The 14,592-nt window shown below is 40.8% G+C and overlaps 1 protein-coding gene across 4 annotated transcripts in view; it reads right to left on the reverse strand.

Moving 5' to 3' along the window:
• Window positions 1–1,153: 1,153 nt before the first annotated feature.
• LOC137677193 (E3 ubiquitin-protein ligase KCMF1-like) overlaps window positions 1,154–14,592 on the reverse strand; it is an 89,296-nt gene continuing 75,857 nt past the window's right edge. For all 4 annotated transcript variants that reach the window (XM_068424462.1, XM_068424461.1, XM_068424460.1 and 1 more), the window contains exons 5-7: window positions 11,594–11,768; window positions 3,143–3,422; window positions 1,154–1,780 (exon numbers count right to left, since the gene is read on the reverse strand). In XM_068424462.1, coding sequence (XP_068280563.1) covers window positions 1,528–1,780; window positions 3,143–3,422; window positions 11,594–11,768 — 708 coding nt within the window. In that variant the 3' untranslated portion in view covers window positions 1,154–1,527. The remainder of the gene's footprint in view (window positions 1,781–3,142; window positions 3,423–11,593; window positions 11,769–14,592) is intronic.

Consider the following 14,592-nt stretch of genomic DNA (forward strand, 5'->3'; position numbering starts at 1 on the left):
TTATTGAGGGTAACTCCTGAGATAACCAGAAGACTAGTGTAAAAAGTTCCCTTAAAACATTTTCTGTTGCAGAGACTAAAAGAAAAACAACGCTAATACAGTACTAAATGGAAACAAGCAGAATTTGAGAGTTGAGAAAATGAGAATGGAACTCAAATGTCAGCCTATGGGGTAGCTTCTTTTGTTGCTGTTATCTTAGATTAACATACATATCACAGTCCTCTTAGGAACATCATCAGGTTTTCAAGTCTATTTTTCAGAAGTTGTGTGCATTTTTATCTTTATAAGCTAACTTTACATTCCAAATAACTAAAGCCTTGCTGTCCCTTGCCTTGGGGCTATTATAATAATCCATACAAAAAACCCTTATAGGATTAATAGTATAGGCAAATAGGTAGCATGACTCAATTAAAAAGGCTTTAGTTTTTATGTCAGAAATATAACCCAAAACCCCAATAAATAAAGGTTGATAGGAAGTTAGCATTAAGAATTCAATTGTAACATATGGAGATATCTGGGAAGTCAAATCCTCAAGCTCTCCTGATACTAAGGAGTCTCTGCAAACTATGAAGCAAGTACATAAATAACTCAAAATGATAAGGACTGTGAAGGCTTAGAACTAAGACAACATAATCCAGGTTAACTCCCCCCCCCACACACACTCCAACAGTGAATATATGAATCATTTACACCTAAATAAAGTATATTTAACACAAAATGGAAAACTTTAAAGAAAGGTGAACAAAATTTGGGTTTAGGGCACACAGAAGCCCTTTGTGGTAGATTCCAATAGTGGCCCTTGTTTTTTGTCTCCTACAGATGAATACAAAGTTCAATTCCACATGGATATGATGTCTAACAGGGCAACATAGTGGTCACGATGTAGCAAAACGTCACACTCTGGAAGCAAAACTATAGCCCACTGCAGAGTTTGCATTAATATGCAGGGAGAGCACATAAAAAGGTCATTGGTCATGTGTTACTCAAAGGCTACTTCACGTCCATAAACTGCTAGTGAACATTAATTTTTTTTTGTCACATTACCTTTGGGTAAGCTTTGGGGTTTTATATTTTTACTCCTTGTACTTACATTTTTTAAATGACAAGGTCACTAAAACTCATGCACGCTGCAAAAAAAAAAATCATGCAGTAGTTAAGGTAAACCATCCAAGCAATTTTTATTCATTAATATTCATAAATACACACAGCAGCTTCATTAGAGATTTTTCATTTTTTCCTCTTCAGTTTGGATGTGGAGTATTAGGAGAGCGTTTTGCACGTCAAGCTACAGGACGCAGAGCTTTTTTCTCCACACTGCAACCTATATTTACCTGCTAAAAGTAAAAATTGGTTAAGTGGAAATGATTATCATATATATATATCTTTTCTCTCTTCCTTTGAATGTACACAATGTAACAAGAGTGACAGACCTGAAATTACAATCACCAAAACAAACCCAAGATAGTTGTTGTCCACTTTCATTGGCAAATACAGCACAGAGGACATTGTCTGCAAAGTGGGATGCCATCAAAGAGGAGGCTCATTTCCTTTATTACTCTCTTTTAAATTTAGGTTTTCTAAAGCAACATCTAGAGGCATAATATCTACACAGCCCATAGCACCAAAATCAGCAATCTCCCCCCGTTCATCCTCATCTGAGGAGGAACTTTCTTCCCGCATCAAAGTGGACAGTAGAAGCTCTTGAACAAACAAGCTGTGGTCTGCCCGTTCGCTTTCCTTTGACTGACGCTCTGCTTCTGACATATTAGGATCATTCAACCTGCATAGCATCACAGAAAGAGAGAAGACAGGCTTAGTAGTATCATCAACAAAATGGGCTTTCACTAATTGCCTAAACAGCTGGACTGATGCATGCTGAATAACATCTGAAAGCCATTCCTTTGAGAAACAACCTAGGTACTACTGCACTTCTTTTGACATGTACAGATCTGACAACACCTGGCACTCCTGATGCAAGAATACAGACATTTAACAAACTTGTTCCTAGATGCTTCAAAAAAACTTCATAGAAGTGGATTCTAAGGCTGAAGAAAAAAAAAATAGCTATTTCTGAAGTTTCTTTCCCTTCAGAGGGGTTTTGTTTCAAGGGGTGTCAAAATTCTCTAGTCATCCCCTAAGTGCTCATTTTGTCCCCAGGACAACTTCTAAATGCAAGCATGACACAAAATACATTACTACACACATAATGCCCAGAGATTCCCAAAGCACAGTACATCATTCACTTCACTTATCAGTGCATGCACCATCACCTAATAGAAGCAAGGAAATTGCTTGCTCCAGTTCTATCCTAGCTCACAAGATCAGTGACTGACATTTGCAGATACTTTGATTAAAGTTATTATTTTCAAAAAGTTTTGGATTGAGATATTATCACAAGTTTTGATAAAAATCAGCATAACAGCAATAACTTGTCCCAACCCAGGTTTCTAGACACAGAAAATGTTTAAACGCCTGTGCTCTTTCTCAACATCTAATTGAAAAACACCCCCCTGCTTTGAATCCAGAAAATCAATATTCTAAACCTCCTAAAAGAGCTGGAATGAGAGCGGGCAACTCTTCTACAGCAGAATGGACTAGATGATCGTTGTAGGTCCCTTCCAACTAAACTATTCTGTTCTATAGAACTCTAGGATCTAACTATACTTTCTGAAACAGATATGTATTCTGCTTATTAATAGCACATTCCTTATTTGCTTTTTTCATCCAAAATACTTTATATATAAAGCTCTATTCAACCTTCAGCCTTCATTACTCATTTCCTATTAAATAAAACCACCTTTTAAGTTCTCTCCCCTCACATTATCAGCATAAAAGTTTGAAACATATTATTGTAAAGGCTCTTGTTTTATCAGAAGTAGTAGGGTAAACAAGCACAGTTTACCAAAGTAATATTCCTTATGTTTCTCTTCAAATTGAGAAACAGCAAGTAATATTTATTCATTGCCTAGGAACAAACACACAGCAGGGTTGAAAAGGAGATGTTACAAATGCAAACAAAAACATAGTATCTCAACTCCAAACTTCATTAGGGATCTGGCAGTAGTTTCACTGAACTCTATGTCCATAACAGGACCAAGGAAAACAGAAATGGCAGAAGAGTTACACCCACAGAACAAGTTACCTCGTAAGAAGAAACTGGGAATTCTGTATAGTCTGCTGATTGTTTTCTGTGTTAGATGTATTGGTTGCTGCTATAGATTGTGTAAGAGTGGTGGGGATGCTGCTTGTGTTAGTGCGTCTAGTTGCATTGCGTGCAGTCTCCAGTTGTTGTCTTGCTGCCTGTGCATGCTGTCGCTCCAATTGCAGTTGCATCTGCAGCTGCTGTAACTGAGAAGCAGAAGGGCCAGAAGAATTGAGCTGCCCTGCAGAACGTCTCACGCCTGATAACTGAGATAAAAGCTCTGCCAGAAAAGAGAGAAGTTTCTACAGTGAAATCTGCTTAAATGCATATCACACAACAGCATAAATATGTCCTGAATAGCAGTATATCAATTCCTTTGCTTTCTAAAACCTTTCATCAATGAAATTAATGAGCAAATCGTATTGATTTGAAAAGTTTCATGGGCTATTCACTACAAGCATCCCAGGTCTCAAAGCCCATAGGGTAAGAAAGATTAAGAATCATCTAGAGTAAAGAACTGTGCATAAAAAGGAAAGTCAAAGCTTAAAGCTTTTTAAACCAATAAGAGTCAAACTATGGGGAATACCATATAAGCAATATCCTGTGCAACAATTCTCTAAAATTTTTATCTTTAAGTCAAAATATTTATTGAATAAGAAACCACTTCAATTCTGACTTCAGTTGGTGGCTTTATATCCCCCCATGCACCTTCAATGCATATTCCAGGGGGAAGCTGTGCTGCAGAAAAGACAAATATTACAGCATCATTTCAGACATTTTTAGAAAATATTCAGTTCAGAAAGGTTTTTCAAATGTTGTATTATATGAAAAATATTTGACCACAGCAGGGCTTTTTTTGTGAGACTTTCAACCTCTGCTGGAAAAAGAGAAATTCTAACGATAAAAAAAATAAATAAATAAGTCTAGCCTGGATTCCTTTCCTCCAAAGTTCAAGACTGTGACAAATTCTGTCCCTGCTAAGCATTTCCCAAAATAAATGTTAATGATAAGTTATTGTTCAGTGATTTACTACAGATTATATTCCATACAAAGCTGCGAGTACTACTTTCTTCTGTTTGATGCAAGGAGTGCAGAAGTAGGAGATTATTTTGTTCCCCTATCCATCCAACCCTCATTAAAGCTGCAAGTTGCTATTACAGGTCATAAAAATTTTCCTGCCATTTTACTTTCAAGATATAATCCTTTGAAACTAGGCTTTTCTTAGGGGAATAATAAAGCACAATACAGTAGCTCTTTGCATCAGGAACACTTGGAATGCCAACAGTAAATGCTCAAGTCACTTTTAATCAGCACATCTAATCATATCAAGATTAACTACCAATAATATTTTATTTCACTAATTACTGATAACCACCACAAGGAGAAAAATAAATAAATAATGTTTACAGGTCTGTTACAAGCACAAGTTCTAACTTCTGGTAGTATGTACTAATTATTACCCCAATACAAAGGAAGACTTATAACACTGCCAGGTAAGACAGATGTATTTATCCTCACTGTTTGTAAGATCACTTTGAGTACAGCTTAACAGAACCCGGGTAGCAGATGTGAATTTGAGACACGGACTTGGCATGACACGGACTCCCAGCCAGGCTGTACTACATTCTCTGAATGCAAAAAAACTATTACTTCAAAAAAAAAAAAAAAGAAAAAGGCAAGACTCAAAGGAATACCATTTTATTACATATGCTCCTAAATGGGAAGGCCTTGTGAGGCTGAAACAAGCCAAGGCAGCCATTTCACATTTAACTCAGCTGAACTAACACCCACTTGTAACGGTAAGAGGAAGTCTTGCACTCCAGGACGCACAAACATCCTCCCTTCTTGCACCAACTTTAGTGCTTTACAGACCCATGACCTAACTTAACTCATTAAGATTACAGAAAATTTTTCATCCTCTTTTGCTGGGATATTTTTAGTAGTAGGAGTACAGACAGCAGGTCCCAGGAAGTGATTCTTCCCCTCTATTTGGCACTGGCAAGGCCACATCCAGAGTGCTCTGTCCAGTTTTAGGCTCCCTGGGACAAGAGACACATGGATGTAATGGAGAAAGTCCAGTGGAGGGCCACCAAGATGATCAGGAGGCTAGAACACAGTACATGAGAAAAGAACAGGAGAACTGGGTTTGTTCAGCCTGGAAAAGAATACTTTGGAAGATATCTTATTGCTGTCTGAATCTACCTGATTAAAAGATACAAAGAAGACTAAGCTAGACTCAGAGGCATACAGCAATAGGACAAGCATCAGACAAGGGAACATGGGAAATTCCAATCACATCCAAAGGGTTTTGTTTTTTGTGTCTCCCTCCCCCTTAAAAGGCCTTGATCAACCTGATCTAAATAGACCTCCTTTGAGAAAGGGATTGGAAACAGACAACCTGCAGATGTCAATTCCAAACTAAATTTTTCTATTATTTTTCTGCCATTCCAATGAGTTAAATCAGCTCACAGAGGGCCTGAAGAGCAGCCAGCACAACAGAGGCAAAGGAACTATGCCTATGGAAAGGGGCAGGGGATGTGTGGAGCTGCAGCTTCCTCTTTCAAAAGCAATGCACTCTTAAGTTGGTTCACTGCCTCTCAAGGAATCATAGCCTAACAATAAGAAGCTCCAGTTTAAACATTCATGCCCTTCCAGGATCTGAAGCAAAGGCAGATAATAGCAGGAACTTATCTAAGTGCAGGAAGTTTTGAAGTTTCCCTGACACTTATAATCTTTCACTATAAAAGTGTAAGATTAATGTCTTAAGATTGTACATTAGGACAAATTACAGCTCTTTTAAAAATCAACTTTTTGGTCAGTTTTTATTTTTACCTCTTTATAGAGAACTTATTCTTGAAAATCACAAAGTTGAAAAAATACTTACAGATTATATCTGTAAATCCTAAAACATTGCCTGTGTGATTGTTGGAAGTTAAAAGTGAGACATCTTCCCCTTGAAAATTCTCCTAAACCTGACCGAAATATGACACAGAAATCAAATAACAGTTTGGGTTGGAAGGGACCTTTAAAGATTCATCTAGTCCAACCCCCCTGCCACGGGCAGGGACATCTTTCACTTGATCAGGTTACTCAAAGCCCCATCCAACCTGACCTTGAACACTTCCAATGATGGGGCATCCACAACTTCTCTGGGCAACCTGTCACAGTGTCTCACCACCCTCATCATAAAAAAAATTTCTTCCTTATGTCCAACCTAAACCTATCCTCTTTCAGTTTAAAGCCATTGCCCCTTGTCCTGTCACTACAGGCCCTGGTAAAAAGTCTCTCTCCATCCTTCTTATAAGTCCCCTTTATATATTGAAAGGCCAGAACAAGGTCTCCCCAGAACCTTCTCCAGGCTGAACCACCCCAAGTCTCTCAGCCTTTCTTCATAGGAGAGGTGTTCCAGCCCTCTAATCATTTTTGTGGCCCTCCTCCAGACCCACTCTAACAAGTCTATGTCTTTCTTGTATTGGTCACCCCAGAGTTGGACGCACGACCTTGCACTTGGCCTTGTTGATCTTCATGAGGTTCCCATGGGCCCACTCCTCAAGCCTCTCAAGGTCCCTCTGGCTCGCATCCCTTCCCTCTGGCGAATCAACTGCACCACTCAGCTTGGTGTCGTCTGCAAACTTGCTGAGGGTGCACTCAATCCCACTGTCCATGTCATTAATAAAGATATTAAATAGCATTGGTCACAATACGGACCCTTGAGGGACACCTCTCGTTACTGGTTTCCACTTGGACATTGAGCCGTTGACTAGAACTCTTTGATGCAGCCATCCAGCCAATACCTTATCCATCTAACAGTACTTCCATCAAACCCATCTCTCCAATTTAGAGGCAAGAATGTTGTGGGGGACCCTATCAAAGGCCTTACAGAAATCTAAGTAGATGACGTCTGTAGCTCTTCCCTTGTCCACTGATGCAGTCACTCCACCATAGAAGGCCACTAGATTAGTCAGGTAGAATTTGCCCTTGGTGAAGCCATGTTGGCTGTCTCTAATCACCTCCCTGTCACCCATATGGTTCAACATGTCTTCCAGGAGGATCTGTTCCATGATCTTACCAGGCACAGAGATGAGGCTGACTAGTCAGTAGTTCCCAGGGTTCTCCTTTTTACCCTTTGTAAAAATGGGCGTAATGTTTCCCTTTTTCCAGTCACTAAGGATTTTGCCTGGCTGCCACGACTTTTCAAATATAATGGGGAGTGGCTTGGCAACTACATCAGCCAATTCCCTCAGGACCCTGGTATGCATCTTGTCAGGTCCCATGGACTTGTGTATGTTCAGGTTCCTCAGGTGGTCTCGAACCTGATCTTCTACAAAGGGAGGGACTCCTTTCCCCCAGTCCCTGCCTTGAGGTTCAGGGGCTTGAGGGATGCAGGAAGAGAAGTTACCATTGAAAACCAAGGCAAAAAAGTTGTTGTTTACCTCAGCCTTCTCCACATCAGTTGTCACCAGTTCTCCTGCCTTCTTTATCGGTGAGGGGGTACATTTTCTTTAACCTTCCTTTTCTGGCCAACGTACCTGTAGAAACCCTTTTTATTATTCTTCGCATCCCTTGCCAAATTCAGCTCCAACAGTGCCTTATCTGTCTTCGTCCCATCCCTACGCATCTGGGTAGAGTCCCTATATTCTTCCCAGGATACATGTCCCTGGTTCCACTGCCTGTGGATTTCCTTCTTACACTTCAGTTTGACCAGGAGGCCCTTACTCAGCCATGCCAGTCTCCTGCCTGCCTTGCTTGATTTCTTACACATGGGAATTGAGAGCACTTGTGCTCTAAGAAAAATGTCCTTGAAGAGCTGCCAGTTCTGTTCAGCTCCTTTGTCCCTGAGGGCAGTTTCCCAGGAGGTCCGATCCACTAGTTCCTTAAACAACTGAAAGTTTGCTTTCCTAAAATTCAGTGTCCTGACTCTACTCTTCACCTGGCCCATATCCCTCAAGATTGTGAATTCCACCAGGGCATGATTACTGCAGGCCTGGCTGCCACCAGTCTTCACCTCTCCAATTAAATCATCTGTGTTGGTGAGCAACAGGTCCAGTAACACTTCTCCTGTGGTCGGGCTGTCTATCACCTGGATTAAGAAATTATCCTCGACGTGCACCAAGAGTCTCCTGGACTGCTTACAGCTTGCTGTGCTGCTCTTACAGCAGATGTCAGGGTGATTGAAGTCCCCCAGCAGGATCAGGGCCTGCGACTGTGATGCTTCCCATAGTTGAAGAACGCTTCGTCCGCAGGCTCCCCTTGGTTAGGTGGTCTGTAGTAAACACCAGCCACGAGGTTTCCTTTGTTGGCTTGGCCCCTAATTTTTACCCATAAGCTCTCAACCTGTTCATCGCTGTTTTTCAAAGACAGCTCTGTGCAGTCAGTCCATTCTTTTACATAGAGGGCAACTGCCCCGCTCCTCCTTCCTTGCCTGTCCCTTCTGAACAGCTTAGAGCCATCGATTGCAGCACTCCAGTCATGCGATTCGTCCCACCGCGTTTCAGCGATAGCGATTAGATCATAGCTTTCTAGCTGCACAGTGGCTTCCAGCTCCTCCTGCTTGTTACCCATGCTGCGTGCATTGGTAGAGAGGCACTTCAAGTGGGCTACCGACCCTGTCACCTTTTTAGAGGAACATGCCCTAATTCCTTTGAGGCATTTCACAGGTGTTTCCCTCTTGGTTCCTAATACCTCAGCAGCCCCTGGCTCTTATCCGGTGCTCAGAATTCCATCCTCTTTCCCTGCTAAGTCTAGTTTAAAGCCCTCCTTAGAAGTCTGGCCAGCTTGTTGGTGAAGACCCTCTTGCCCCACTTGGTCAGGTGAATCCCATCAGCTCCCAACAGACCCAGCTTCTCAAATGCAGATCCATGATCATAGAAGCCAAAACCTTGAGTATGGCTCCAGCCACACATCCAGGCATTCACCTGTTCCATTTTTCTCCTCCTTCCTGAACCCCTTCCTCTGACTGAGAGAATAGAGGAGAACACCACTGGTGTTCCAGATCCTTTTAACATTGCTCTGAGGGACATATAATCTCTTTTGATGGTTTTAAGTTGCCTCATCGCAGTATCACAGAATCACAGAATGTTAGGGATTGGAAGGGACCTCGAAAGATCATCTAGTCCAATCCCCCTGCCGGGGCAGGATTGCCTAGACCATATCACACAGGAACGCGTCCAGGCGGGTTTTGAATGTCTCCAGAGAAGGAGACTCCACAACCTCTCTGGGCAGCCTGTTCCAGTGTTCAGTCACCCTCACTGTAAAGAAGTTTTTCCTCATATTTAGGTGGAACCTCCTGTGTTCCAGCTTGCACCCGTTGCCCCTTGTCCTGTCAAGGGATGTCACTGAGAAGAGCCTGGCTCCATCCTCGTGACACTTGCCCTTTACATATTTATAAACATTAATGAGGTCACCCCTCAGCCTCCTCTTCTCCAAGCTAAAGAGACCCAGCTCCCTCAGCCTCTCCTCATAAGGGAGATGTTCCACCCCCTTAATCATCTTCGTGGCTCTGCGCTGGACTCTCTCTAGCAGTTCCCTGTCCTTCTTGAACTGAGGGGCCCAGAACTGGACACAATATTCCAGATGCAGCCTCACCAGGGCAGAGTAGAGGGGGAGGAGAACCTCTCTTGACCTACTAACCACACCCCTTCTAACACACCCCAGGATGCCATTTGCCTTCCCCAACTTGTACTCATACATGGGGTTGTTCTTGCCCAGATGCAGGACTCTACACTTGCCCTTGTTATATTTCATTAAATTTCTCCCTGCCCAACTCTCCAGCCTGTCTAGGTCCCTCTGAATGGCAGCACAGCCTTCTGGTGTGTCAGCCACTCCTCCCAGTTTGGTGTCATCAGCAAACTTGCTGACAGTGCACTCTATTCCCTCATCCAAGTCATTAATGAATATACTGACTAGTACTGGTCCCAGTACCGACCCTTGAGGGACTCCACTAGATACAGGCCTCCAACTGGACTCTGTCCCCATTGGACCCTACATGGAATAGTAGGAATGGATGATAATCTGTAGGGTTCACCAGGCTCAGCAGCCTCTCAGTGATGTCACAAATGTGAGCTCCTGGTAGGCAGCAAACTTTTCTAGAGAAGTTGTCTGGATGGCAAATGGGTGCTTCAGTGCCTCTCAGTAAGAAGTCTCCAATTACTAATACTTTATGTGCTTTTCTGGTGGCACTGGTTCTAATGCAGGTGGATGGTTGGATCAACTTTGCATGGTCAGCTTTTCCTGGATCCTGTCTGTTACTCATGTGCTCTTCATTCTCCAACCCCAGAACATCATCTCTGTTATGCAGGGGCACTTTAGGGGAAGAGGGAAGGTTCTTCCTTCTGCCCCAAGCAGAGACAAGGGTCCAGTCTCCATCTTGTGAGTTTCTTGTGTCAGTCAGCTCGAGGCTGAATTCAGGCTTACCTTCCCCTTGCACAGTCTTAAGGCAGGGCTGTCGCTCAGCTCTATATAAAATGCTTATTAAAATACAGTTATTTAAGAATTTTAAAACAGAGTTAGAAGTCCTCCTAAAAATCAGCAAGCCTGTCATCCAAATTGTAATTGGAAAGTAAACTGAGCATATTTTAAATGTCTATCAATAATATTCCAATTGAACCACTTTCATCTCAATGAACTCAAGTACAGCACTTTGTTTAGGCTAAAAAAATTAAGATTCATCTCTGCAATCTCTATGCACACGGCAAATTAAAGCTAGATGCATTGAAGTAGGTAACAGTGGTTAGAAACAATTACATTTAAAAATACATACATACATATCATATGAGGAAAGGCTAAGAGACCTTGGACTCTTCAGCCTGGAAAAAGAGAAGGCTCAAGGGGGAAGAATCTTATCAGTATATATAAATACCTGATGGAAGGGAATGAAGAAAAGGGAGACAGACTTTTCTCTGTACTGCCCACTGACAGGACAAGAGGCAATAGGCACAAATGAAAACAAATTAAATCCATCTGAACACAAGAAAACACTTTTTACTGTGAGAGTGGTCAAATACTGTAAGCGGTTGCCCAGAGAGGCTGTGGAGTCCATCCATGCAAATATTCAAAACCTGACTGGACATGGTCCTGGGCAACCTGCTCTAGGTGGCCCTGCTGCAGGGGGGGTGGACTACAGAACTTGAAAGGTCCCTTCCAACCTCAACTGTTCTTTGATACCACCTGTGGACAGGTCAGTCATAGGAATGAGCCTAGAAGTCTCTAAATTTAAAAGCACAAGCTAAAGGGGCAGTGTTTTTCATTTCAGAAGTTCCAGGTTCAACACCTGTAGACAATCCAATTAAGGATACTTTTCATCATTAAACACCCATCAATTACAACACTGGGAAGTATATACTTTTTTTTTTTTTCCAAAACAGAAAAAAAAAGGCAACTATTATCATCTTTGATTTTGTTTCAAAGTCTATTTAAGGACTCAGAGCTAAAATCAATGGTTACAGCTCTTACCAGCTATAGGATCCATGGTTTCTCTATTGCTTGGAGAATATGAACTCTGAGAAGATGAAAGCCCACCAGTGGAACTGCTAGTAAAGTGCATGTTTGATCTACGTGCACGGGGGCCTCCCAAACCCCGGCCTGGGTGAAACATTCTACGTACGTGCCGAACGCCACTAGATTCATCATAACCAAGCAGTTAAGAAAAGTCTTTTGCTACCAAGTATTAAACAGCAAGAACATTTACTAGATGGAATAATCAGGCAACACACTATTCCTCATTCATAAAACAATAATTCAACTTTATAAGCGTAATGCAACCATAGCTATGGTGCCAGTCAGACCTATAGATCTGAACCCAAGGCACCCAGGGCTGCTTGCACCAAATTCATCTTTCCCAGGCTTTTTATCAGGTCTAAAATGTCAGGATGGACTTCCTGCCTTCTGGATCAAAGTTTTCTACTAGGTAATTTAAACTGATGATGCATATTCAGCAGAACACGTTACTCAGACATAAGGATTTTAACATCAAAATTGGGAAAAAAGGTATTTAAATACTGAAAATAATCTACAAAGTTTTATTGCCATTCTTACCAAGAGCATACAGTAATTATTGCATTTTATACTTTTATCCAAGGAATTTCACCCACTCCAGTCTTCAAGGAATTGCAGGTCAACAGAGGATTCAGCACTTCTGTCATACCCCTTTGCTTCTTCCCTCTCTTTCTCCACACAAATTCCATTTGCTCAATTATGAAAACAAGCCCTTTCACTTTCTTTATTTCCCACACTTCTTAGGAGATGTCTATAAAAGCTATGACTTGAAATAGCAGCTTTTTCATACATACTAAGAGACTATCAGCAAATCATTTAAAGATGATCTTTCCCAGAAGAGTGTTAACATATGAGTTCTCCCAAGATAGTCTAGCTAAAGCTTCCTTTTATCTTAAGAAGCACTAGTGCAATTAACTAAGCTCAGAAATAATGTACTTGAACATATCTTATTTTTCCAATTTCTAAATTAGTAGCTTTAGCTCACCTTATCTCCAATATTCTTATTTTCAAAAAACAGCATGTTTATCACTTGTATAAAATCTATTATTTGTATCAGACTGGTGCCCAATGTACTTATCGCACAACGTATGATTATGGTGTAGAATTCATTTCCTCATGATATCACTAAGTTGATAAATTTAAGACTGAAAACTTATTAGTCTTCTTTTGGCAAGTAAGAATATCCAGTTACTATAATAAATACTTTCAGGAAGAACTGACTCTCTCAAATCTATTATGCTATAGAGCATAAAACATTTCACTTGCAGGGTTTAGGAAGGAGGAAAAAATCTCCCTTGGGAAAGAATATAGTTGTCTAGCACCAATTGGTTTGTTCCTCCTTTGAACATGTTGATCCTGGTAGTGACAGAACACTGTCAGTAATATTTTACTGATTGACTACTGCTCTTATGCAGTTTGGGAAGCTTTCCATCGCTACATTTGACAGAAAAGCACCCCCATTCTGGGATTTTTTTAAAGTAAACTTGGGAAATAAGATAACTAGAACACCCTTAATATAAACCCTTTGAAAAATTCCAGCCTTGGTCTCATTTAGAAAAGGATCTTAGTAACTTGCTAACTACACCTTTCAAAGTGTTTTTAAGATAAACAACATTATTTAAATACTGGTTAAGAGTATACTGATGTCTCGCCCAACTATGCTGGGGTTAGAAAAGCATTTGGAACTCTTAACTCATTGCAAATATATACAGAAAACAACCAAGCTAGAACCATTTACATGGTCAAGACTAAAGTCATGTTTTAAACAATTTTCAAATGTTTCACTGTTTAAGAAAGAAACTGGAATTTAAAGAGCTGTCCAGAGTCTCCAAGGATAAAGGTGATATCTTGCAGTGGCTGCACAGGATTCTTCACAAGAAATATGTGCAGCCATTTAAAACAGCTTAAAAAACCCTTCTAACTGCTACACAGAAGACAAAATCCTTTCCTAAACTGCTAGCAAATGGGCAGGGGGAAATCTCTCTGCCTTTTTCTTCCTTTTAGCCTCAGCTGTCAGAAGACATGAAATAGCACCCAACATGGAACAGCTAGTCCAGAAAAAACTTCCCTATCAAGTGTTGTGGATTTGGCAGCAGTGATTGCTAAAGCAACACTGTACAGAAACTTCCACATGCATTTTCTATAATTATTTATAACATGGTCCAGTTTATAAAGCTCCCCTCCCATCTTTTTGTAATGACTGTCACTGTGGCCTTACTCAGTAACCGAAGAGATTATTCTGATTTCTCTAGCTCTTATGTAGCTAGTAATAAACACATATTTCCCAATTAAAAGTTATCTGATATCACTGATGTGGGAGAGGGAGGAAAAGCTCCAGAAGTGTGAATTCTAATCCAACACCTCATCCACTTCAATAGAAAGTTAATTTCACTGTGTAATTGGGACTGACAATTTAAATGCTAACAAATTTAAATGTAAATAGAGATCACAACCAAAGTGAAACCATTTCCTCTAATGTTGCTAGCAGTAGATATAATGAACTTGAGTTGTTAGGCCTTTTTTTTTTTTCTTTTAAGAAGCCCTGAACAAAAAAGGCACTATCAAATTACACTAGGAGTGTATTTTTTTTTTTTTTAAATGATACACAGAAAGATAAATAATTTATAGAGATCACTTAACAAGAGTTTTTCAAGATGGCCTATACTTCCATGAAGTAAGAGTACCTTCTGGTATTATGTTGTAGGTATTTGTACAGCAGATCTTCTGACTACAGAAGACAAAACAAGTAGTTACAGCTATGTCCTGGTTTGGCCTAAACCAGGCCGATTTTCCTTTCAGTGATTTTTGCTTTCAGCTAAGTCTCCTCTAAGTAACTGCACTTTCTGAAACTAACTGCATGTTTGCAGACAGTGTCTGCCTCCAAGACTGATAACGCCCGAAGTTTGTAGTTATCACTGAGGCACCGGTAGGGATGTTGTGCAGAAAGGCTCTTGCTG

The sequence above is a fragment of the Nyctibius grandis genome (assembly GCF_013368605.1).
Source record: "Nyctibius grandis isolate bNycGra1 chromosome W unlocalized genomic scaffold, bNycGra1.pri SUPER_W_unloc_2, whole genome shotgun sequence".
In the NCBI taxonomy this organism is placed as follows: Eukaryota; Metazoa; Chordata; class Aves; order Nyctibiiformes; family Nyctibiidae; genus Nyctibius; species Nyctibius grandis.